The following is a 27,078-nucleotide window of genomic DNA, read 5'->3' as shown; positions in this document are numbered from 1 at the left end:
AAACATATGTAATGATCTGAAACACGTAAGTGTGGAAAATATGCAGAAATATGCAGAAAAGTAAGAATTCGGAAAGGACGCAAATACTTTTTCTTAGCACTGTATGCTTGCAGTTGACATGGCTGGTGGTGACGTCAGATTCCTGACTTTCTACGTTGCCCCTACGTTGCCCCTCCTACCGTCAACAACTGGATTCCAGCTATGTGTATTTTCGTGAACTAGCACTGCTAACCTGCTTGTGATGATTCGCTGCCTTCGTAGAAAAAAAACTAACTAAACCTTTATTTTTGTTCCTTTGAAAAAAAACCAACCTCTCTGTCGACAGCTCGTGCCGATGTTCGGCCAATGCAAGCTAAAGGGCCGACGAGAGCGGAGACATCGACGTGCATACCGTCCTCTAGCCATCTCTGATTCCAGCTAACACAGCTACCACCTTACCGGGGAGATAACGCTAGCTGGCTGGCTGACAGCTGGTTGGGTTAGCTGCGTGCCTTTCACTGTAGCAGAGCTGAGATTTTTTTCACTGAAACAATGACTCGTCTCTGACATTGGTGAGTATATCTGCAGACACTGCGTAGTAATATCATGTAATTGCCTTGTCGTTTGCCTCGGCGTTGCTTTGCGAGCTAGCTTGTTTGTAGCAGCAGCCGCTGCACAGAGCCACGCCTGGGCCATTTAAGTTGATGCCTGCGGCTGGTGACATTACATATTATTTTTGTAGTATGAGTCAGATGTCTTAAAGTGTTTGGCTTTGTAGTACTTCAAGTAATTCTCTGTTTTTGGTCTACAGCGAGGACTGAGGCCCATTTGGTTGTAACATTGGAGTTAATCGGAGCCCATAACTAGCAAGGTGGATCTTTGCTGACTCTCCGTTGGTGCCATAGAAGATAAGCGAGGAAGTCAAAAGTCAGCTTGCCGATGCCCGCTGATTGTGATCCCGCAGAGTTACCAATATGATGCCGGTAAGTGCACATGTAGTGTATCATTTAGCATTTAGGGGACTTCATGAACATGTAAGAGTGGGGCTTTTCCTAAATATGTTATTATAAAAACAGAAATATGGTTCACTAACCGCCCATACACACACGTTTCAAGTTCTAACTGACTGATATGAGTTTGTTTGCTTTTCCCACTGCTGCTTAGATAATCTCAAGGCAGATCAGCTCCTAGTCATAAAAGTCTTTTCTTTTTTTAAATGATCTACTATGGCTTTTATGATTTCACAGCAGTTTTTTCGTGAGAATAAAAGAGTGACGCAAACCTTATAAAGGATCCTAAATTATAAACACAATGTGATCAGTTTTTGAATTCTATCAGAATGTGACACATCTTATCAAGTGTTAGCAGGTAGATTTATAACGCTGTGTGTCTCAATAGGGCAGGTCAGATTAGTATGATTGACTATCTCTGTGATAATCGTACTGTAATTCATTCGTGTTACAAAAAATGCTCTTACACAATGGATGATGTATTTAAAGCTGTGAGTATAGTAGGTGTGCTAAGCCAAGAAATATTTTCATTCTATTGTTTTTTTTTTTGTGTGTGTGTGTGTTTGTTTTTGTTTTTTACCTTGGTGTTATTGTTCAAGAAGCTCTGTGTTGCAAGGAAAAGAATACCTGACTGGCAACCCTATTGGAGTAGCGCATTGTTGGGACCTCTTTTGTTGTCTTTAGTGCTGAGAAGGCAGCGACTGTGGGAATCGGGAGCGGAACATGAACTCATGCAAGGGATAAATTTACAGTCAGTTCAGTGAAATCTTGTCATTTAAAAAAAAAAAGCGGGGGGAGGTGATTCACTCTTATTATGTCTTTCCAAACGACTATTGGTTTGAAGTTGGCTGTAAATTTGTATAGTTCTTGATCACCATTCCAGAGACGCTCGTACATTTCCAGAAGTACCAAGTATAACAGAAGCAAGTCCATATTTGCGGCAGTTCTCAGGTTCAGTTACTACCATTGCCTCGGTGGACAGCTGTACCCTGTGGCACCAACAGGCTATCAGAGTCAGAGAGCCAGTCGAGCAGAGAGGCAGCGAGCCGCTTGGTTCTCGCGTGAATCCAGCAGCCAATGAGACGTTGGCAGATCTAGGTCTGTGTGGCTGCGTCGACTAATGCTCTGTTGTTAAGGGGAACTTTTGAGCCGAGTAGATTGTCAAGTGGCATTAATCTCAGGCGGTGGAACCAGGCAGAGCCTGACTTACAGGAAAAAGTAAACAATGCATATTATTGCTGCATTCACATTTTTGTAGATATACTTGTTTGAAATAATAAAACAATTATCATTAAAAAGTAAAAATATCAAGTTCAATTGGGTATGACTATATCAATATTGATTTATTTAACAAGTTCCCCCCGTGTGGGACTGATAGATCTATTTTATTCATTTAAAAAAAGACACTTTAAAAACGACTCTAAGTAAAAGGAAAATAATAATAATAATATTAGTATGCATTATCACAGTTTAAAATAAAATTTAACAGGGAAGGCGCACTTCGTAAGTATTAGACATGTAAGAGACATCTACATAAGTCTGTAAAAGCAAAGCCAGATAAAATTTGTTAAACATGAAACACTAGGTGAGTGCTGAAGTCCGACTAAAGGAACGTTTAAAAAAAAAAAAAAACTTGATAATTTTGTAGTTTGCAGGAATCACGGTTACTCAGATGTTTCAGTTTGTTTCACATCATTTGTCTCGTCTTTCCTCCGTACGGTTGACGAGTGGTTTTTGGCAAGTTTGGGCAGCATGAGATGGACTATTAGTCCAGAATGTCAGAGACAACTTTGACAGCCTCCTTGGGTTTAGCTGTGATTAAGCTGTGTGTTTGTGTCTGACCAGATTACCATACAGACTCATGACCAATACTTATCATAGTGTGTTGTTTGCCACACATTTGGGCTTCTGCTGGGTTACAGTTACTTGTGTTTTTGGTTACAGCTGGAGTATGTAAGTAGTGTTGTATCCCAGTGTCTTACATTTATGACATTTAAGGATTGTTTGAATGGTTCAAGTTTATAGACAAAAAACAGTAATGTACTTAAACTTTTTTCCCTTCACTCAGGGCCCATCTTTAAGAATAAGTAAGTAACTGGATTTATGTGAGGAAATGTTTGATGTGTGCTGGAGATCAGGGCACTAAATGATGCCTTTTCCCTCTCAGAAGTTAAATGATCTCCAAATGGTGCCCACTGTAGCATAATGCATTGACTCCTTTGAGTCATGCACAGCCCAGTATAAGCATAATCTCTTTCTTGGCTCTGCATGATGGTGTTGACCTGCCTGCCAGTCACAGCTGTGGCCAAACTATTCTCATTAGCAGGGAGTTGTTGGTGCTGCAGCCACAGGCACATCCCAGGGACACTTTTTCAGTAAAATTACTTCCCATCACCCTCCTCCATCCATACCCACCACCCTGTGACACTCTCTTGTTCCCTTGCTCTCTCCTTCTTTCGCTGGCTGTTTGTTTCACACTAGCTCTCTCTCTCTTCCCCCCTCCCTGCCCGAACTGCACATGCAGCTTGTGTTTTTTTCCTCTCAAGTCTCCTCTGCAGCACTTTTCTAATGCACGCGTCACTGTCGGGTTTAGAGGTCTGTTCGGGATGGCATAACATCTAAGTCTCGTGCCCGCAAAAGCGGCAGTGCCACAATGAAGAGATTTGTGACTATAGTGTTACGTGGCCTCGTTAGCCTTTCCAAGGAGAACCCCATCTGGGCAAAGGAACATCACCGGCCACCAAAGAGGGAGATCAAGAGGAAACGGAGGGCGGCCAAGAGAGCCAAGAGTATGGGCAGACGCAACTTAGTGAGGGTGGTTCGTATCCCCAGTGATCACTCAGCTGGATCAGAGTTTCTATTTTGTTTTGGATATATCTAGTAGTTTCTAGATTTCTGTGTAGTTTAGTCTGCAGGTGCTGTGATTAGTTTAAATTTTCACCTCATCTTGTCTGATTGATTAATTATGTGTTTTTAATCATTAAAGGCTTGTTTTGGTATGCTGCCAAGAATATTCAGAATGCAGGCCTATGGTGTTGTCATTTAAAAAAAAGAAGAACTGCAGATTTTGATGGATTTTATAGTATTTTTCTCCTTTTAGTTTAATCTATAAGGGATATTAGAAGCTGTTGTATAACAAATACAAATAAGAATGCCTTAGTCTTCTTTATATTCAAGCTGTTGTTCTCTCTAGCAGCCTAGTAGCCTCAATATTTTTGTTTTGTTTTTACTGTATTGTGTTGTATGTCATTATGCAGCTTGTAGCACCTCCTGCCACACTTTTAGAAAAGATTTTCTTTCTTTCTGCCATCCATCCATCTTAACCACTTACCCATTTGAGGTTTCATTCAGATCTTTCAGATTTAATTTCTTTCCCCCAGTAACGCTGTTGCATATGCAGTCCCAAAAAGGTCATCCATTAGCTCATATTAACACTGTAAGAAACAGCGCAGAGCCACAAAGGGATTTCCCGGTGTCTCAGTATTAGCTCTATGTTTTTACCATCCTTGTCTGAAAATGCAGGCTGTTGATTCTCATAGTCACTGAGTGGATCTCTAGGACAAGAGATCATATCAATAATTTTTAATTTTTTAAAAAAATTTTTAATTTTGGCTGCTGCAGAAAATGTCAGTGAATCATGCAGTTGCATCATTACAAAGGATGAGTCACTTTGTCTCGGAGAAACTCTTGGAGTAATTATCTGTAGGTAGGTTCAGTGACTAAAGCTAGATTATATATGACAATAGTGCTTGCTGGCAATTACTGTGAAATTGAAAATGCACCATGAAGCCATGTGTACACAAAGTATGTACACGGAACATTTCATCTTATACTTATTTGTATTTCAGCAAAGTCAAAGCCAGTCAGCAAAATCAGTGTTGAAAAATTTATGATCTCTTCACTTTTCCAGTGATGTATTAGTTGTTTCACTTTAGAGTTTTTTTCTTTTTCTACCTCTTTTTGACACTGAGGGCTTTAAATTGGCATTTTGAACCTTATTGCATGTAAATGAAAAGGCTTTTTGTCTAGAAGTCAGCCGGAGGATAACAGTGTTTATATAACGTCAGTCATAGCATAAACACTGAGCATGTTAGATGGCCCCATAACTGACAAGAAGAGGTGGCTGCAGAATAAGGATGGAAATGTAAAAGCTTAACTTGCAGGGGCGAAATAAAAGACAGAGCGAGTGTCAAAAAATGTGTCGGAAATGAAAGAGAGGCGAATAGAGGTCCTCAGTGCATTATGGGAGGTCCCCCGTCAGCCTAGACCTCTAGCAATATAATTAAAATGTGGTTTAGTGCAACCTGAGCCAACCCCAGCCGTAATCATTTTAGTTTTTTTTTTAAATCAAGAATGAAAGATTAAAAAGGTCTGTTTAAAAAAGAAATAAAGTGGGAGGTGGAATCTGATAACTGAAGACTCTGCCTCCCATTGTACTCTTGGAAACTCTAGGAGTTACAACTAAGCCATAGTGTAGGTTTTTCCTTTTTTCCTTTCTTTTTTTTCTTTATCACACTTCAAAAGTTTCTAGGCTTAGGCTGTCCCTGTTTTGGTGGTTTTTTTTAAAGCAGTGAAACATGTATAAAAATTGCCGAAGTGGGACGGCTTGGAAGCAAATGCTTTTCTTCTTTGTTTACTGAGAAAGAGTTGAAATTGAGTCTAGCATGCACCAAGCAATCCTTTCAAACACGTTTACGTCATTTTGAGCATCCCTGCAAAACATTCTTTGTTACAGAAGTTTTTCTTTGGGCTGTTTTTGTTCGCGAAACTCCTCTCAGTGTCGCTTTTCTGTTACATGCCACAGAAGGCGAGGGGCGAGTGAGGCCTGTCACATGAAACAGGAAGGCACTCCTCAACACTCGAGAGTGCTTTGTCCCACAGGAAACAGTGGAAACCTGCCTGACGCTTCAGGAGGGGGAAAAAAACCCATATTGTGGTGATGTGCAGTAGCGATGAATATAGAGGAGATTGCCATAATCAGTGCAGACATGTGTCACCTCCCGCAGGGCAAAAAAAGTCTGTTGGTTTAAACAAGGTATATAAATGTTTTTGTCAAGTAAAATATTCAAACCTATTGCGCCTCTTATCCTGCTGTTAGTTTTATTCTACATAGATACTGAATAATCTTATTATAGGATCCAAAACCTGCTTGCCTAGAAACATTTTGTCAATTTCTGGAAGAAAAAAATGTTGCCCATAGTTAGCAACCTAAATTCATAGATTAACATGCCCTACAAATGTATTTAACCTGGTGATTCAGTACTTTGCAGTGACCGGAATCGTCTTAGAAATGATTTAACATCGTAGATTTTGGGATTTATTTATTTATTTATGCATTGGCTGCTTTCCATGCCCTTATCCTTGAGGGGTAGCACTGAGTGTTTGTGTGACTGTGACCAAGGCTTTTTCTTTCTGAATAAATGGATTGTCTGTTGATTTGCATGAGGGAAAAATAACTAAATCTTAACTACAAGAAAGTCCAAAGGGGGTGATCATATACCTGTGAATGGGTTATGATTTAGGTAGACTGTGTGAAGCCAGATCAGATTAAAAAAAAAAAAAAACATCACTGCCCAAGATATATTTTCTTATTATTTTCATGCTTTCGTGTAGTAATAAAACGAAAAGTAATATGACATGTTTTTTTTAAAAAACAAGCAACAACAACATATTCAGTTTACTGTGTAAATGTGAAACTTAAACTTGACTAGTTGAATACTCAACTGCTGAGCTGCTCAGTTTCATTCTTAATAGCTTAGTCAGAAGGTGACATGCACATTGCAGACATTGTGATGTCTGATTAATGCAGGAGAACTTGAAGCAGCTTGAAGTTTACTCATAGCTTATTATAAAGCGTAAAGATGATAAATCAGCTATGTTTTGTTTCTCATTCAGTCTTATCAGATTTAGAGTTTTTTTAACTAGTCCTTAAGAGTTAAGAGTTTGGGCTATCATTTAGATCATACACCCATCAAGTCGATGTGATTTAACTGCTGGTTGTTCAAAAACTGGTGGAAGCTGAGAGCCGACACAGACATGTGAAGGCATGTATTGATATGTTTTACCTTTCAGCTCATACTTTATGTGTTCAGTGCTATGTCAGACACTAATCATAGTAAACAGAAATTTGGCAGGCACAGACACGAGTCCAATGCTAGCTCCAACTCACAGTCTGGGCTGGTCAACAGGGAAATGTAGTGTCAGCAGAGCAGGCTTTGTAGCAATAGAGAGGGTAAAGATTCATCCTTGAACACTCCATTGTTTTTATTGTAATCTGTGTCATTCATATTTCACTGTTGAGCACTTGTATTCAGTTTTCCTCTCACTGTCTTCCTTCTCCTTTCAGATGATATTGACGGTGTACCTCAGCGACGGGGAGCAGGCCGTGACTGAGGTGCCCATCACCCCTGAAACAACGTGCCGCGATGTCGTCGAGTTCTGTAAAGAGCCCGGCGAGAGCGGCTGCCATCTGGCCGAGGTGTGGAGAGGCAACGGTAAGACCCGTTTGAAGCTTTCTCACAGACCTGCTGAAGTGCTTAATATTCAGAACAGGGAGCGCTGCATTTCTTATAGGAAGCAGCATCCAGTTCGCTGCCATGTTAAAGAGAAAGAACAGCGGTTGTCTCTTGTAAATGCCTGAAGGTGAAGTAATCTGAAACCCCATTATTGCTGAGCCAGACACTTCATTTGCATGCACAAGAATTTCATTTTCTCAAACAGTAGCCTTTAGCTTTCTTGATTAATGTTAAAACAAGCACTTGAAAAAAAATGAGTTGAGGTGTTGAATGAGGCCGTGCATACTTACCTGAATGGAATAAAATAATTCACATAGCAAATTTTAATATGAGAAAAGGGTTATGTGCCAGTGTACTTCACGCCCCTGTCACAACAGATTCCACTCGGTCCCATCACCATCGCTGTGCTGACACACCCTTTGTTATCAGCGGTTTTTAAAGGCCTACTGCTCAGTTGAAAACAGCATTCCAGTAAAACGCTTTATTGACCTCACGTTATGCAGTCATGTGAGGCCTGACAATGCAACTGGCTGCCCCAAAACCCTCCTAAAACCTCTCAGTCTCTGTCTCTACCTACTGTCTCGGTCTCAGCCTTTATCAGTGGACTCTTCCTTGGGGTATCATCATTTTAATTCTGAGATTGTCTGTATGTCTACGATGTAAACAGAATTAGCATAAAGTGAATTATTCACACACATAATCCCTGCAAATGTATGGAAGGTGGCATCACACTCAGAGACAAGCGTGATTAAGAAGCCCAACTAAAAATGAGGAGTCTGGGAGAAAGAAAATCTTTGAAGTAGGAGAGACTAGAAAGGGTTTTTTTGAATGGCTGTGGTGATATTTTTATATGTGCTTCAAGAAATAATTTCACAACTTGGAAAAAATGCTTTTTTTCTGAATTTAAAAGTGTGTAAAGTAATACTTAGTATTGGGAAAGTGGGAAACAGCATGCATATCCAAGAAATTATTTACCACATACCCTGCAAGTAAAATATCCAGTGAGCAGCAGTTGTCTGGATGAAAGTGCCTCGTTGATGCCAGAGGTCAAAGCAGAATGGCCAGACTGCTTTGAGCTGATAGGAAGGCAACAATAACACAAGTAAACACTTGTTATAAACAAGGTCTCAATGTTAATCCAATAGAGCCCCATTGGGCTGAGCTTGAATGGGAGATTTATATGATGGACACGCAGCCGACAAATCTGCAGGAACTGTGTGATGCAGTCATATCAATATGGAGCAAAAACTGTGAGGCATGTTTCCCGCACCTTGTTGGATCTGACCCCTGAACATTTAAGGCAGCTCTGAAGACAAAAGAGGGTCCAACCTAGTACTAGCAGAGTGTAACTAATGAAGTGCCGACTGACTGTATAACAAGTTAATCACCGAGCTTTAGAGTTAAGTGTTTTTTGTTCATTTAAGTACCAGGCTAGCTGAAAATCAGTGTACCTATTGTAAATGACTGAACCTGGACTTTTCCTTAACTTTTCAGAGCGAGCAATCCCCTTTGAGCACATGATGTATGAACACATGCAGAAATGGGGACCTCGGAAGCAAGAAGTCAAATTCTTCCTCCGGCACGAAGATTCACCAACTGAGAGCAGCGATCAAGGTGTGTGCTGTCTGCTGCTTTCTCTGCTCTGTGTGCTTGTTTTTCACACAGAAGCCTGAACAGTAGAGGGTGGAGTCGATAGCTGTCGGGAAATTCTTGGCATCTGTTCTGCCTTCCTTGTAATGAAGACTGGTGTCACTTGGTGTTTTTTCTTTCTGTTTTCTTCTGCCACGTCTAGTCTAGCCAAGCCGTTTGCAGACTTTACACATCAAAAAAGCCCAGATTTCTCTCTGTTTCTGTTTTCTCCTTTTTTGGAGCTTTGTAAATATTAGTTTAGCCTTTCTTAAAATAGGTGAAGTGTCGTTATGTTCTTAAAAGCTTTGTAGAATTAAAAAAGCAAATGTTGTTCACAGGGGAATATCAGTGGAATAACTGGTTTGCCAGCTATCCCACGCACATTAATTACATTGTCTTTCTGTCTGGATAGAGCAGAGCCACATAAACAGCTATGTGTAGCATCCACTTTTAAGTATTATCAGCCTGAGTCTGTAATGTTTTAAATACAAGTTACCTGGTGGTCTTCCCGATCATGTTTACATTGGCTATAAACTACCAAATAAAAGCTGAGGTCATTCTTTCTTGTTTTTTTTTTGTTTTTGTTTTTTTTATTACAGAAAAGAGGGCAGTTTTCTGACCTCTGCTGTGAATTTTTATACACTTATTAAAAGTATGAGGTAGGTGGCTTTAGTTAGCAGTGCTTGTCCCAGTTCTTAAAGCCCCCTGTCATGTGCAATCATACCAGTGAACTTTAAGACGATTTCAGACAATGGTGGTTGTCTCTGAATCTTCACTTGCGTGCGGTACGTTCATCTTTGCACTCCTGCACTCTTGAGTGTCGCACTAGTACACTGCATGTCTGTATTGGGTTTTTCGGGTTTTATTTATTTATGGTGACTGCTTCTTTTTTTTCCCCCTTTTTTTGCAGGGAGTCAGCAGTCTCAGGAGCAAATGAGTCGCAGAGGTGGAAATACTGGAGACAAGCACAATGAGAATGGGGTGAGAATTAATGTTGAAATATCTGTCTCTGTGTAGTATTCTTTAACATTTGCCCTATAGTTCACAGTACAAGATAGACGTATAAAACACACTAGAAATGAAACAGGAGTATATGTGTCTTTGTTTTGGGGGTTTTGGTCATGCTTCACCGTAATAATATGATTTTAACTCCAAACTCAGAGGATCATCTCTGCTCTGGTGTGGCAGGACTGTTCCTTTTCCACACACTGTTGGTGTTTTCCTGTCAGGTGTACCCATTGATGTACTCTTTGGCTTAAGGATGTGTGTACTAAGAGATGTGAATGACTTCGATAAGAGCAGCCTCTGGGAACAGCTTTCTCTCTCTGACCATCTGTCCCAGATTTCTCAACAAGAAAGTGTTGCGGTCAAGAAATTGTAACTAATTCAACCTTCAGGGTTGAAAGAAGGCTTTGTTTTTTTTGTTTTCAAGAGCATAAAAGCACCCAGAAGCTATCTTCTGTATATTCTCCTAGAAAATCTGCAACTTTTAACTTTGTTTTTGTTGAGAAGTTCTGTTTTGTCATCCATAGACTACATGTACATAGCCCATTGTACTTAAAAATAAATTCTACAGTGAAATATCATTTCTCAGATTTAATTTGAAGTTTTTTGTCAGGATTAAAAGAACCGTGTGAGGTATAGTCCTTTTTACACAACCAGTATTCAAGTATTTAAAAGTAACTGGACACTGGGTGACTAAATGTTTCCTGCATGTTGTTTTATGCACAAAAGGCCTGCTTTTTTTTCTTAGATGTGTTTCCAGTTAGACCTAGATGGGTTTGAATGGATGTCAGTATGTGTAAAGAAGCAGATAAATCAAAGTGATTTGATTAGCCAGAATTAATGGTGAATTAATTACGTCAAGAATGCACCAAGATGGAGTAATATCATGACAGAAGCTGAGAGGATTCGTCTTAAGATAGAAACCCTGGGTGAGCCTTAAATAATAGTAAGGCGGGTACAGTTTTCAAAAAAGCATTTAAAAAAAAGCTTCTTTGAAAATGATGGATAGAAGAAAGGAACAACTCGAGCTCTGAAGCATCACCTCATCTGTCAAATATGGCGGTTTTGCTTCTGTTGTGATGAGGCTGCTAATGAAAGTGGCATGGTGGCGTTTATTGATGATTTCCCTGCTGATAGAGGGAACAGGGCGAACGCAGATGTGTACCGAAGCTTTCAGATTATCTCTTTGGACAAAATGTAAACATTCAGCAGGTAAATTAAAATCTTCAAACAGCCCAAACATCTGAGTAATGAAGGACCTTTCATGGTCACGAGGTGAAGGGGGTGTTTGTGGATGGTTGCAGATATTACTTTTAAAACTTTGAGCACTCTGTGTTTAAAAGGCGTGTATTTCCTCCACAGCTCTTTGTATAATAAATAAACCTAAACTTGGCGCTTTAATCTACTGTGATTTATTTTATTTCACGAGTAATGTGCTTAAGGAGAGAGCCTCAGAAATGAACAGTGTAATACTTTAGAGTGTGGATATAGAAATTGGCTATTGATCGGCACCAAATGACACAGTCTGTATCATTAGTGTCACTACTGACCGAAAGAGACACTGAATGGCTCCTCCCATTCAAAGTACTGAGACTAACTTGTGTCCAAGTTTCTTCTTAATATCTGATTTAGAGGATTATATTAGTCGGCTCTCTGGATGATATAATGGTTGTTAAGAGGATCAGTGCTTTAGCTTTTCCACTTGCTGCTGCCCAAACCCCAGAGGCTTTCAGTCAGCCCAGCAGAGCTGATCATCATCATCTTAAAGAACAGCGATCCCTGTGGGGAATACTACGATTACAATTCATTTTTTTATATCACCATTTTAGCTGCCATAAATGATACTGACAGCTCATTGGCACTACCCAGAAATTTAATTGAATTAGTCAAGACTAGTAAAATTACTAATAATTTCAGTGATTTTATTTATTTTTTCTCCCAGGCAACAATATCAAACTGCCTGTGACGCCACTTTCTCAGTTGCTGTTTTTCCTTTGAAATCTTTTATAATTAATAGCTTAGGATTTGTAGGTTCTAGCTCAGGAGGCAGAGTGGGTCTGAGAGAGAGAGAGCCTTATCCCCGGGTGGTGTCCCGTTGCTGTTGGCTGTTAAACATATTGTTCTTATTTTATTAACAGACTAGTATTTCTGGGATCGACTAGCAAAGACAGCAATGTTTAAACGTCCAGACAACTAGTCGCACACATCCCCAGTGTTACCCTGATAAGACTTTACATTTGCAAGCAATTACAGTCGTTTTGGGCAAAAGTATACAATTTGCAGATGGGTTTATGAAATCCTGCAGAACGGCGTCCCTCATCGGTGTGCACTTGGCTGCTTTCGTCCTCTCTTCCTGCTGTCTGCTCAGTTGGGCGTTTCTCTCTCTTCGCCACACGAGAGAGTCGATTTCTCCCTCAGAGGAACTGTCACTGATGCAGTGTTGCTTGAGTGCATTTGAGCATGGCCGTGTTCATGTGCCAGTGGCTTCCCCCACTCTGCCCATCTCTATCTCGATTGAGTCATCATGCTGCCCTTCCAGCCTTTATGAGGCTTTCTAGACATCCTTATAACTAAAAGTCTTAACAAATGCCAAGGAGCAAAAGATTGTCTATGTGGGTGCACTACTGTTGCATTGTTTGAGTAAAGTAAAAGTTGAATTTACTCCCAGCAAGATGCATTTTTTTTCACGTCTCCTCTAACCAAACAGAGCAGTAGTTACAGGTATTGTTGTTGGTATTATTGTTCTCCCCACTACTTTAAATATGTGTTGGATCCAGCGTCCATGCACTTGATACACGATATGCCTCTTACTAAGCTCTACTCGAGCCAGTATTCTACATTTTTCAGTCTGTTGTTGAAGGAAAAAAGGCACCATGACATTTCCTGCATCGTCTCCTCCCTCTCAGTGCTCTTTCCAAAGGCAAAGGCTGGGAGCATTTCAATATCGCTTGTAGTTTGGTGGAGCGTGTTCGCTCAGTATTCTGTTTAAAGGTAGTCGTCAGTGTTTTGAATCTAGAAATTCGAAACTCTGTAGGGAAAAGCCAGCCTGCCTTTATTCTGTGAGCTCTTGAAGAACACATGGGTGCCAAAATTTCAACTTCATGAAAACTGTTCTTGGAGATGAAACCTTTTTTCTTTTCTTTTTTTCCTCTCATTTAAATTTCTGTTCAGGCTCTCCGTAAGTAGTCGACAGTTTGCTGCATGGGTCTGTGTCTCGGGTTTGGCTGCAGTAGCGTTTGGTTGTGCAGGGCTCTCTTTCACTTATCTTTTACAGCTGTAACACTTGGTTGAATAGTAAGCTATGATTCGTTACTTTTTATAATAATAAAAAAAAATACTTAACACACCACATTGCTCTTTTACATCTTATGTGGCGGCGATTATTTGAGAGTGACAAACATTGACAACAAACATGAGCAATAAGAAAACAACACAAACACACAAGTGAATTGCAGACTTCAGCTCATTCAATTGTGCTATGCATGTAAAATGTAATGGACAGACACACGCTGATCAGTCAATAAAAATGATCAATAGTACAGGCTTGTGTCGCCGCTCATTACAAAGCTTTGGGCTGACAGCTGACTCGAAGTTTCAAGAAGGTTTTCAGCTCTGAGCTTACAAACTTGTGGTGGTAGTAAACAGAAGTCTGAGTTACTAAACAGAGGGCAAAGTTGTATGTATTTATTTATTTGTTAAGGAATTTGATTATTAACTATTGGACACTAATTTAGAGCAGTTTCAAATGTATAAACATACACATCTAAAGGAAAGTAAACGACCGAGATCTACAATTTTACCTCTGGCTGAAAACAGTGGGGCAAACACAGTTAATTGATGTTCTTCATTCATATTCATCTTAAATATAAATTTAACATTTCCAAATTTGCCACTGCTAAACTGAACTTGTGCTTTGTGGGAATTAAAATGATAAAATTGTGTTGTGGTGTTGCTATTTGCACCACACGCAAGATGGGTAAACATATTGGGGAATGCAGGGGGTGCGTGAGGCATTGTGGTCTCTAATCTTTTCGTTTTTTTGACGCATTGTAAGGATCTGCACTGACGCTGATTGAATTTCACTTTTTCCCCTTAGAGCTTCAGTTTCGTACACTTCATTTTCTTTTAAACTTTGTAAAGCAATGAAGTAGCAATGAATGAAGTTGTTTGTTTGTCTGCCAAACAATTCATTGTGCGGTGATGCCACAGTGACGTCAGTTACCGAGCTCTGTTTAACGATGAACATGATCAGTGTATTAATATAACAGCAAAATAAGAGCTTGTGCACATTTACAGTCCACCTAGTCATCAAAGAGTAAAGCTCTCCAGTGTTACTGGCCATCAACAACAGGTCATTTTGTGTGTGGAAACACAGCTTCCTCTAGCTAAAACTCTAGAACTCTATGTTCTGGACAACCAGAGCTAAATGTAATAAACTGATTCATGTTTTTGTTTTGCTGTAACAAAACTGACTTCTGGTAATTTTGTGTGCTTGAGTAACGCAGCAGCCTCGTGTCTGGTCACAGCTCCACTCTTTTACTTCAGTAATGCCTCCATACGATATGAAGCTTATGCTGTGTGTATAAACAGCAAATGACATGTTGCCCCTCAGAGGCTCGGGCCTACTGCCCACTAACTGATTCTCCATCATAATTAAGGTCCCATAAAGATGCTGTTTTGGAGAAAGAGTCCCCAGCTCTCAGTACTGTGCAGTCTACAGCAGTTTGACCCTCTGGCTACTGAATCCAGACATCTTTTAAAATCATTTCTGCAAATGGCTTTTTTTTTCTCTTCGTAACCTATTTCTTTGTGCTTAGTTTTTCAGCTTCTTTTTCTTATATAATATTTTTGGCTTATGTAATGTTGCAGGCCTGTATTATTCTGCATTTATTGACTTGACCTCTGTGTTATCATAGCAAAGTGCTATCAAACATTTACCTGAATACTGGTGTAAAAAAGCACAAAGGTATTGCTTATAGATGTTGAACAACTCTGCTGTTAAATGTTAATGTTTTGGCTGAGAGGCGAGCATAATGTAATGTAATTTTGAGTCTGAATCAGTCACCTTTAAGTACAGGAATTATAAGTCAAATTTTTTGTCAAATTAGCCTTTTTTTCCTGATTAAAATATTGTCATATGTGAGTTTTTATGAGGGAAAAACACCTTCATTAAACTCATTATTAATCATCAGTCTCAGGGGTTCAACATCAAGAGTAGTTGGCAAAATTTCAGAGTATTGACCAGTTCCTGTGTTGGTGTGTAGGTGGGCAGCCAGCGTGTGGAGCTCACGCTGTCGGAGCTGCAGGAGATGGCCACACGGCAGCAGCAGCAAATCGAGGCTCAGCAGCAGATGCTCGTTGCAAAGGTATCAGCAGCTTCATTCTCTTACCACGAATCCTTCCTCCAAATACAGTCATGGTCTTTTATGCAAAGTTTGTTTTATGCTAACAAAATGTGTTAATTGGAAGCACAAGTGAGTCCATATTTCTCGTCTTTTTGCTGTTCATATTATGTGTTTGTTTCTGTAAAATTGTGCTTAAAACAAGTCGGTAAATGTTCTTATGCTGGGATGTGTTACTGAAAAATTGTTGCAGTAACTTAACTGAGTAACATAGCAGGCCTGACAAATCATAGCCTTGGCCAGGGTTTGGCCGGATGGTGTGTCATTTAGTCCGATGCCACAGACGCAGCCTGGGCATTAGTTCAATCAAGTTCGGGACACAAAGCAGCCTTGGACCGCTCTGTCGGAGAGAAAGTGGAATGTTGTTGCACTCGTCTCATCCAAAGAGTCTGTCGTGACCTGAAATGGGGGCAAACCATTATGTAACGAATGAGATTGGATGCAGTGTGAGTCACGGTGCCAGGATTGTCCAGTCGGTCAGAAATGATACTCAAGTCTTTACAGGAATTAGCGCTATTCACTAACCAGCTGCAGCTCCACATCATCAGGATTTTATCTGGAGTTGTGAAAAGCATCCTTGTGAATAATTATCAATAAAGACCTGCTTGACTTTCAGACAAGCAGGTCGAGTGCTTAGCTGAAAGTCCATAGGGTGGAGTCAAGTTATTAGCTAATGCAAGAAAGCTTGGATAGTAAGCTGTAACCATACATTATATGGGTGCATCACACAGGGGCAGCTAGCTAGGCCTGTAATTAACCACAATGTGAGCCATATAATGTTGTGACATTGTCATTAAAAAGATACCAGTATAACAAACACAAGTTAAGAGGCCCAGGTCAGTGACCCGAAGTAACATGCAGCAGACTAATAAGGACTACAGGTGTTTATGTCAGTACCCATTTGTGAGGTGTTGGTAATTTTTGGCATTTACTTTATAGTCCAGCTATTTGACAAATTACAGTACTGTGCAAGTCTTGAGTCGCCCATTATTTCTTAATATTTATAATTATAAAGTGGTCTTGCACATTAGTGTTCTAGGCTTTCTGAAGGGCTTTCAATGTTTTCAGTCCATTCTTGTACCTGACCATTTTCACAATGTTTGTTTTGTTTGAACCACTTAACACCAACTTGTGAATCATTTAAACAGAAAAAGCCACCTAATTCAAGGGATGAGCCAGGGCTGTGTCTACACATAACAGACAACTTAGGAAAGAACCAATTTTAAATTGTATCTTTAGGCACTTGGTTACTAACAGCCTACAAAAACAAATTTGCTCCAGTTTCTTTAGGTAAATCCATCAAAAATGCCAAATATTACACAATTTGACAGTGATAAAAAAGCACTTTTGCACAAACATAATTCACAAAGAACTATTAGAAGAAAATGTTATATATCCTGTTCAGTGCCCAGTGTGCTTTCTTTGAAGAAACTGGACAAGTGGAGGACCCGAGAAATGCAACTGGATCCTCAGTTTATCCATCATGATTCACTGAAGCCTCATCAGAAATGGTCTTAGTTCACAGTGCTTTCAGTCCATAGTGCTGTGCTTGGTGGCCGTCAAGAAGCCACTCTTAAGGAAGGAAAAGAGGAATTGCCAAATTACAAAAAAAAAACAGGACTGGAAATGAGTGGCTTATGGAATGATGAATCCAAATTTTAATTTGTCATTATTTCATTTAATTTTCCATGGATTGGTCTCCCAGGACCTCAACATTATTGAAGCAGTGTGGGACAGAACAGAACAAAAGGCAGCCAACATCCAACGAAGAGATTTTAATGTTCTTCAACAAGCCTGGAGAACTATTTCTAAGGATTATTTAAAAGAAAATTGGCTAATCAATGCCAAGTATCTGCGTCTGTGCATCTATGGTTACATCTTGCTAATGAACAAAGCACTATAGAGTCACTTTATACTCCAAAAGCAGTGTGCTTCTAAATATGCTGCTAAAAATCAAGGCTTTGGAAAAGGACCTCACAAACCAATGGGTAAAGACGCAGTGGCTACCCTCCTACTGTCTATTATCAGGATTTCTCCTTCAATGGAGGAGGAGGAGCTGAATGTCGCACAAACAGCCTACCTTGTCACTCTGTGACTTTTCATTGCACTAACTCACTCTGACCACCGTGCTTGTGGTATGCTGATCAGTCATGCAAAATAAAGCCCGCTGTAGACTCACTGATAGAAAGACTATTTATTGCCTTTGTTGTGGTGTCTGAAAAGTAGGCCCACTTGAAGCCCTGCAGTCATTTGGAAACCTGGCCCTGTCATTTCCTATTTTAGGAATTTAACTGGAGCAATTCTCAGTTGGGCGGAGATGAAGTCATCTGACCCTTTCTTCAGCCTTCAGACCGTCTTGACACGGCACAGAAATTCACTTAATGTACTCAGTAGAACGATTTAGCCTAGTTTTAGATTTCCTTTAAGCTTTGGGTGGTGCCCTGCTGATTTTTTGATTCGTGTGTTGGGATTTTATGTTTTAACCTATAAAGATATACAAATTGTACAGTTTAAAACCACCGTTTTATGAAGGTTTCCCCTGTGAATCAATCACTCTTTGCTTTGCTTTCCAAAGGAGCAACGTCTGCGTTACCTGAAGCAGCAGGAGCGACGTCAGCAGCAAAGCGTTTCAGAGAGCGAGAAGCTGCAGAGGCTGAAGGAACGTGTAGAGAGCCAGGAGGCCAAGCTTAAGAAGATTCGCGCAATGAGAGGCCAGGTGGACTACAGCAAGGTCATCAATGGCAACCTGTGTACGTATACTTAAAATATGTGCATTACTTTACCACCACTCTTTAGAGACGGTTATATTTGAGTATCAGATAGCTAGCTGTTTCACAGAAAGGTTGTCTGCGCTCGGCTCGAGCTATTTCACAGTCTATCAGACACTGAAAGATGATTTATATCTCATATCAGTGCATACTTTATATTTAGAATTCTTGACTTTGGATAATTAAGAGTTCTGAAACGTCTGGGTCTTGAGGATCTTTTTGTTTCTTTAATAAAAGAATAGCATTTGATTTTTGATGAATGGTTTGGAGTATTTTTTTTCCCCCCAAAACAAAGAAGCTGTCTGTTGGTGCTGATCCAGATCCTTTTCCTTTTTTTCCCCCTCCTAAATGCAGCGGCTGAGATCGAGCAGGTTAGCAGCCTGTTCCAGGAGAAGCAGGCGGAGTTGCAGGCAGCTGTGCTGAGGGTGGAGCAGCTTAGCCTGCAGCTAGAGGACTTGCGGAGGGGAAAGCTGAATGGCATACAGACATCCCTGGGTGGCCAAGTAACCGGTGCTGCAGCGCTGGAGCTCCGCAAACTGTACCAGGAGCTTCAGGTAATGTAGAGTTGAAATTAGTGCATCATGTCGTGCATACTCGTACAAGTTCCGCTACGTTTACAGTGATAGCAGATTATCTTGGTCCAGTCTTTCTATGCATTTGTTTATGTCTTCGCTCATCATTATCAGATTCGAAACAAGTTGAATCAGGAGCAAAACAGCAAGCTGCAGCAACAGAAGGAGCTTCTGAACAAGCGCAATATGGAAGTGACGCTTATGGACAAGCGCATCAGTGAGCTGAGGGAGCGTCTCTACAAGAAAAAAGCTGAGGCACGTCAAAAAGAGAACCTCCCTGTAAGACTAGGAGCCCTTAACATCTCCTGTTTACATATTTTTGGGGGCGGGAAAGTTCTGAAAGTTTTATTGTTTTGTTTTTTTCCCCTCTATCTCTCTGTAAGACATCAGCTTATACACTGCGGGTTTTTTTTATTATTTAAAATCAAACATTTAAATGCTGTTTTAAATTTTTTATAGATACTCAAAGAATAGTTTTCATTTGTCTTCTTAGAGGAGCTGTAAAGCCCTTGGAGTAGTGAAAGTTTTATACAGTTTTCGCTTTTCAGCTCTTTTGACATCTCAAACATTTCTCATTCTCTGTTATTATAGCTGAATAGAGCCAATGGGCCTCCGTCTCCCCAGCCAGCTCCCGGCACTCTGGGTCGGGTTGCTGCGGTCGGGCCATATATCCAGGTTCCAGTACCGGCTCGACAGGAAGGCGGCTACACCATACCACCAGATCCACTGAAGCCACAGACTCTGGGTGTTAATAACCAAGCCAACCATGGCCGCACTAAATCAGGTTTGTTTAAACCCAAACATTTTACACATGGAGATTTTCTAATTTTTTTAAATTTTTTTAAATTTTTTTTTTTTACAAAATGCAGAAATGTTTAAAAAACACTGACAAGTTTAGTACATGTAGTCTGAGAGTGCAGGTCCTATAGAAGAGCGGTCCCCAACCCCTGGAGCGCGCACCGGTACAGGTCCATGAGACGTTTGGTACTGGGCCTCGAGAGTTGAGGCTCGGGTGTGAAATTAATGCTTTTCAGGGTTTTTATTGTTTTTTAGCATCATTTTTTTAAAAATCATTTTTATTGTCAACTTAGTTTCCCTGGTTTTTTTGCATGTGTTATAAATAAATCTTCTCTTTTGGTACCGGTACTGGTTTTATTTTGTTGTATTTATCCACGGCACCTTAAGAGCCGGGCCGTGAAAATATTGTCGGGCATAAACCGGTCCGTGGCACAGAAAAGGTTGGGGACCGCTGCTGTAGAGCCAGCTGGTCAACGAAGGCATGAATGTCTGAAAGTGAGATCACTCATTTCAGACTTTGGACAGTATCAGAAACCTCCAATCATCCAGGGTTCTGTTCAGATAGATCATAAATCCAGCATTTCCAGCTACACATTGAACACTTTCTGCATGCTGCTGAAGTTCCTTCCTCTGCCTGAACTGATTCCTTCCTACCTGACATCTCAGTTGATTCTCCACCTGGGCTTGATTTCTGTGATTGCTTTTCTTTCCTCCCTTCCTCTCTAACCTCACTCTTCTCCTGTGTTGTGTAACCTGTGTTTCCCTTCCTTGTCTCTCCGTCTCTCTTTCATGTCTATCCTGTCTTGTCTTTGTGATGTCTGTCTCACTGGGTGTGGGGGATGGGTGGGGGATGACTCTTCTTGGGGCAGACGGTGTGCGAAAGCCTCCCGGCCCTTGGAAAGTGTCTGATTTAGACATCGTTGTGGACCCGGTTCCCCCGTCCCTTCCAGAATCACACCCGGGCCCTGGAGCCTCCACTGGCTCTGACGGCATGTCCCGTGAGTGCACAGCGCTGCATAAGCAAAAGGATGGCACCTGCAGAACCTTGTCTTGATTGTAGCACAGGATCCACAGCATGCCCCAGATTTCATTTTTTCTCCCCCCATATTACAACAATGTAATCCATCATACAATTTTGATTCCATCTAATCGAGTTTCTTATTGCGTGGACTAATTGAGTATTTAAGAACTCTCCCCAGTAACACCATGAGCCACCTACACTCTAATCACTCACTGCTGTGATGGGTAAATTGCTCCAACTGTCTCAGGCTGAATCCATAAATCACTGACTGGTCATTAAGATTCCTCTGTGGATTTGCCAGTGACTTGAAAGTACTGGGGTGCTGTTTAAAAGCATAAGCTGCACGAAGTCGGTGCTGTTGATTGTAGCTGATATCATGCCTCACATGACTGATGGCAAAGCGCTGCTGGTCCTGTGTGTTCTCATACACTTCTGAGAAGGTTCGCTGAGTTGAGTGCCTCGTCAGTTTAACATGTAAAGCAGTCCATAATATCGTGGCTTTGTTCTAACTTCACCTCATTCCCAGGCCTGCGGCCACCTTAACCTTCGCGCCAAACTCTCACAACAGCTGAGCTGTGAGAATCACTTTTAGCTGTCAAACGCTTTACATGCACGAGGAATTTAACCCATGCATGTTAAAATATCATAGGATTCACTCTTTAAGTGTCACTCCTGATAATCTGAGAAGAACCAGACCCAGATTTTTCCCTTTTAGACTCTGGATAGTGTTGCCTTGAGGCGACATTTGTTGTGATTTGGCGCTATATAAATAAAATTGAATTGAATTGAATTGAATTGAATTAACTGTTTAGACTTTTTTTTCATTGTAAAACATTTTGGTTTGTTATAGCAGGAAAAGCACAGCTGTGATTTATAACATTATAAGTAGTGCATTTGTTTTAGGTGTGCCAGTTCAATGGCTTTATCGTTATGCATGCATTACACACTCTCGTGGATTACAATCACAGCTGATGGAATGATTTTTGACAAAGTTTCTTCTACCTGTTCTTTCCTACTATAACAAGTCAAAATCTCTGGTCTACTAATATATGATAGCACTTATGTACATCTTTAACACATCACTCACCAGCATTATTGCTGTGTGACAGATTGTGACGGTTATTATAATTTCTGTGTGTGCAGCACTTATTTCTGTTGTTTTTTGTCATCTTTTTCTTTCCTTTCACGCTGTCCTTTCTGTTTGAAATTACTATTTTTTTTTATTTTTAATTTTAAATATTTTCTTTTTAGTTTCACATTTTCTGCAGTTATTATTATCTGTTATTAGCCAAGTCATCTTAACTTTCATTGTAGTTACCAATAATAGTTACTAAGTTAAACACTACGTGACTAAAATCAGCAACATACTAATATGCATAAATTCCTTCCTCTACCTAATGTGAAGGCTCGGGATTTTGATCCTATTGATCAGCGGCGCCTCTTGAAACATTTAATTTGATGCAGTTTGTACTTTTAAAAGAAATAAAGAAAATCTCCCTTCTGATGTGTGAGAGTGGGGGAGCTCATGGGAAAGATCTTCTCCTTGGATCGATGTCTATTTGTTATCAGTGATGGCCATAAATGTAACATAAAGCGAGCTCTTGGTTTCTTTATTGTGTCTGGTTAATAGGATGGGCATCTAAAAAAAAAATCCTGACCTCTCCAGTTGATACCGGTCAAAACAGTATAGTTGTTTTATGTGTTTACAACATTATATTTACTAGTGGTCTTGAAATGTCATCACTAATATTCCACACAGTGCACTTAGTCATAAGAAAAAGCTGCCGTTTAAGACTAGTGCTGATGGACATGCTTTTTCAAGTCACTTGTGTGATCTTTTCTTTCTTTTGCTCTCTACTAACTGTGTCCTGTTTATGCCATAGCTAATGAAACTGGTTGGCCTACTCTAGGCAAGCCCAGTGCAACTCTAAAACCTCCTGAGAGAAGAGACTCAGGGACTGATACCCAGGGCAAAAGTGCTCCCTCAGGCTCCCCCGGTGCTCCAAGTGCAGAAAAGGTACGTCCTCCTAAACTCCTTTCATTGAAAGGAAATGGAACCGAAAATGGAGAGCATTTGTCTTTAAAATAAAAAAAACATTTTTTGAAACATGTTAGCTTCAGTTATAAGGCACAACCTTCACTTTTAAAGCGAATGTGCTCTGCTTTTCATCTGCATTGCACTTTACTGAGTTTCTATACAGCTTGGAGAGCAAAATGGCTAATTTTTGAAACAGGTCGGCATGTTTCATGCAAATTATGGGTAACCACGGCAACCTCCTAGGCCTGTATGATACCAGTTGCACATATGGTAAATTGGCTGCTGAAGATGGATTTTTATTCAGTGGGAAGGAGTGAATCTTTCATTTTTTTGTGCATATAACAGCTGTTTTAATGATAAATTCCTGTATGCTTCTTCACAGGTGCTAGACTCCAAAATGGCTGTGTCCTCCCCAGCCATCAACAAGCCGCAGCCACCACCATACGGATCCCACCTCACCTCCGCAAACTCAGCCAGCTCTTTGGAGCGCCGTAAAGATGCACCTCCCCCACCTCGCCCACTCCCAAACCCACCAGCTCCCGCTTGGCCCCGCGTCCCCCCCGCCACAGGCTCGTCCTCCCAGCAGATCCAGCAGCGTATTTCAGTGCCACCGAGCCCCACCTTCCAGCCTAATGCACCGCTCTTTCCTTCTGGAATGAGTGAACGACTGGATCCTCCGCCAGCTGTGGCAGTGCGTCCCTTCATCCCAGACAGAGGATCACGGCCTCAGTCTCCCCGAAAGGGCCCACCTACCGTGAACTCTAGCTCCATCTATCACATGTACCTCCAGCAGTTGGCGCCAAAGAGCCAGCCACTAAAGCCTGCTATTAAAGCAGGTAAGAACTGAGATTTTGGGACAGTTTTTTATGAATCTTTTGCCCAGAAATTGAGAATATTTAGTTAGTTGCAGTCTGAAATGTGATGATATACTTATATCATATAAATCAAATTCTTTTAAGTTTTCAAGTGTGAAAAAAAAGGAATTTTAGGGGCGACGCAAGCTCTGAGGACATATGATAGACAATTTTAACTTTGCCATTTCAGACTGCCAATTCTTGTTTATTATAAGCAAAATGGAAAAGTGAATTCATAATGAAAGTAATGATGGCATCAATGCCCTCAACCTTAACTCTACCATGTCTGCTCTCTCTTAGTATACGGGAAGCCTGTTCTCCCCTCCAGCTCGACGCCTCCCTCGCCTCTGTCTTTTGGTCAGTCAGGAGGGGCCTTCCCATTGCTCCAAGGCCAACCCAGTGGTGAGGACATATTAGACGGCGAATATGACGATCATGAGAGCTTCCAGCATCTTGAGCCGTCAGCACCTCCTCCCAGTGTGGAGAACATACCACGGCCACTCAGCCCAACCAAGCTGACGCCAATGGTACATTCCCCGCTGCGCTACCAAAGCGACGCTGACCTCGAAGTGCTCCGTAAAAAGCTGGCCAACGCTCCGAGACCACTGAAGAAGCGGAGCTCCATCACAGAACCAGAGGGTCCCAGCGGACCCAACATCCAGAAACTGCTCTACCAGAGATTCAACACTCTTGCAGGAGGCATAGAGGGAAATGGAGTTGGTGGATCTGGAGGTGGGAGTGGTGCAGGTAATGGAACACCATTTTATCAACCAAGTAATCCTCCTGGATACCTAGGAGGTGACCCTCTGGCTGATACAGACAATGGGAATCTCCTCTCAGAAACTCCGCTAGCGCCAACACCAGGCGAAGAGGAGCCGGGCTCTGACGCTCCCCCTGCCACTACTGATGCTAATGACAACGAGCCAGTGGCCTCACCAAAAGAAGGACACATGGATCCCGCTGAAGCTGAGGGATCGGAGGACAACAGCAACAACAACGTGGGAGGCTCTGAAGCGGCGCTGCCCAGCCCTGTGCCGGAGGTCACCACTCCAGAGGAGAGCGGCACAGGGGTCTCACAACCACTGGTGAGAGACACACATACACAGACTTTTATCTAAGGAAATAAAAGTGCTTCAAAGGCTAATCCCTCCTCTCTATTATTACAGGAGAAGCGAACAAACCTAAAAAAACCAAACTCTGACCGCATTGGTCATGGCTTCAGAGTGAAGTTTAACCCTCTGGCTCTCCTGCTGGATGCCTCGTTGGAGGGAGAATTTGACCTGGTCCAGAGGATCATTTATGAGGTGTGCTCTGATTCTATTTATAGACTTTAATTTGTTTTATATGTGAATGTAGTTTAAGCACTCATCTTTTTTTGTCCCGGTCCTTCCTTTTTCCAGGTGGAGAATCCCAGCACTGCCAATGACGAAGGCATCACACCCCTGCACAACGCAGTGTGCGCGGGACATCACCACATAGTCAAGTTCCTGCTGGATTTTGGAGTGAACGTCAATGCTGCTGACAGTGATGGATGGTGAGTCCTCATACGCAGGAAAACTGGATGATGACGCAGAATGCGAAGGTTTACGTGACCTGTTGTATCATATTTCGTGTTTGTGTGTGCTTCAACAGGACTCCTCTTCACTGTGCAGCCTCCTGCAACAGTGTTCATCTCTGTAAGTTGTTGGTCGAGTCAGGGGCCGCCATCTTTGCTAGCACCATTAGCGATGTGGAGACTGCTGCGGATAAATGCGAGGAAATGGAAGAGGGCTACCTCCAGTGTTCCCAGTTTCTATACGGTGAGAAACATCACACCAATTGGTGTGTACAAATTCTAGAAAGACTTCCAATCCTTTGAGTCCAATCGCTGAGGCTGTAATAAAAATAATGTAGCAATTATACTTAAATATCCTGATTGTATCCTGAACTGTAAATTATACTAACTGTTTGTTTGGATTCTCTTACATGCAGGTGTTCAGGAGAAGCTGGGCGTAATGAACAAGGGGACGGTGTACGCTCTGTGGAATTATGAAGCCCAAAATCCGGACGAGCTGTCGTTCAGTGAGGGGGACGCCATCACCATCCTGCGACGACAAGACGACAGCGAAACGGAGTGGTGGTGGGCACGACTCGAGGACAATGAGGGCTATGTTCCCCGCAACCTGCTGGGGGTAAACGTCACTCCTCCCACACCCATTTCAATTTTTTTCAATCGAATTTCAGCTTTGTTATCCAAATTTAAGTTTAAGCAAAAATGAAAATTTACCCTCGAGCTGATTGACTCTTTGACTTTTTAGTTAGATGCCACTTACATGTACCATTGCAAAACAAGAATTCATCAAAGATTTCAGTGACTAAATATGTAAACTGTTGTTTTTTTTTGCAGCTCTATCCTAGAATCAAACCTCGCCAGCGCTCCCTGGCATAGTGTCTCACTCCACTGACCTGTGGCTAACAGCTGGACTACTGACACGACCAAGAGCAGAAAACAACAAAAGAGCCTGGTGCTCTCTCTTCTCCCTGTGGCCATAACCTCCCCCCTGAGCCTTGTGCTTCTCACAAAAATCCTTTTTTTTTTTCTTTCTTTCTTTCTTTCCTTCTATGAAGCAGTGGGCACAGAACTCGTGACACATATGCTTACAGCTGCACACACAAACACAATGAAACACAAGCACTCCGATGTTTATTAAATGACTTCATCCCACCCACAGCCCTACCCCACCCCCACCTCTCTTCAGCCTGTCGCTCTGATATTGTCCCGACTTGGATTTGATCCCGTTTCAGTGCCAGCTCTGTAACTGACATCAATTTGAAGAATCAAACACTAATCCTTGTCTCAGTATTTCTTGCAGTGTTCACACTTGTTTAGCCATCTCCCTACTGAGGTCTGTGGTGGCAATGGTTTACACGACACTATATTGATAACTGGAAGTTCATCTTTAAGATTGGGAGAAGTTGCTGATTTTTTTCCCCCCATTTTATTTTATTTGTCAATGTAATGTAATTAGAGTTATTGGACATGAAGTATTTTTTTAAGGCTAATTTGATCCCTGTGACTAAAACACTAATGCAGAAAATATGTACTTTAATGAAGGCCTAACCACCAAAGATGAAAATGCATCAACTTTAAATCTATTACTCCCTGTGATCTTGCAGAATTGTTGAGGAGTGAGATAATCAATTGATTTGCTGCTATCAGAAAGGATTATAAGTTCTCAGACTTTAGAGTCCTTCGAGACTATGCTGTAAATCCTGAGTATTTTTGTCAGACAGGCCAGTCAAATTCCAGTGTATTCAAGAAAAGATGAATATAGATTTGACAGTTCGCACATTGCCATGAATTGCATTTCACAAACATCGTTGCAAGATGTGATTTCTTTATTTATTTTTCTTCCGTTAGTGTCATCTGTTCAGAATGTGGATGCAGGATTGTTGCGGACGTGTGGCGAGAACATTAATAAATTATAAGTGAGCCTTTGAACAATAA

At 41.2% G+C, this 27,078-nt stretch overlaps 1 protein-coding gene across 4 annotated transcripts; it reads left to right on the top strand.

The window, feature by feature from the left end:
• The first annotated feature begins 174 nt into the window (after positions 1–174).
• ppp1r13bb (protein phosphatase 1, regulatory subunit 13Bb) lies at positions 175–27,078 on the top strand. Of its 4 annotated transcripts, XM_006797118.2 has the most exons (20): positions 175–551; positions 791–962; positions 7,336–7,483; positions 8,999–9,118; positions 10,044–10,114; positions 15,403–15,504; positions 18,116–18,290; positions 18,663–18,862; positions 18,995–19,159; positions 19,472–19,664; positions 20,548–20,676; positions 22,583–22,716; positions 23,120–23,573; positions 23,892–24,338; positions 24,432–24,676; positions 24,758–24,895; positions 24,992–25,125; positions 25,224–25,390; positions 25,563–25,762; positions 25,978–27,078. In XM_006797118.2, the coding sequence occupies exons 2-20, from the start codon at positions 954–956 to the stop codon at positions 26,017–26,019; spliced, it is 3,273 nt and encodes a 1,090-aa protein (XP_006797181.2). In that variant the 5' UTR covers positions 175–551; positions 791–953; the 3' UTR covers positions 26,020–27,078. The 4 variants fall into 4 exon arrangements, with proteins under 4 accessions (XP_006797181.2, XP_006797180.2, XP_006797179.2 ...); XM_006797117.2 differs by having other exon boundaries at positions 18,995–19,135; positions 23,892–24,676; XM_006797116.2 differs by having other exon boundaries at positions 23,892–24,676.

Source organism: Neolamprologus brichardi, chromosome 15 (assembly GCF_056152115.1).
Source record: "Neolamprologus brichardi isolate AB-2024 chromosome 15, ASM5615211v1, whole genome shotgun sequence".
Taxonomy (NCBI): Eukaryota; Metazoa; Chordata; class Actinopteri; order Cichliformes; family Cichlidae; genus Neolamprologus; species Neolamprologus brichardi.
The sequence above is the reverse complement of the archived record's forward strand: the minus strand, read 5'-3'. Positions and strand labels throughout refer to the sequence as shown.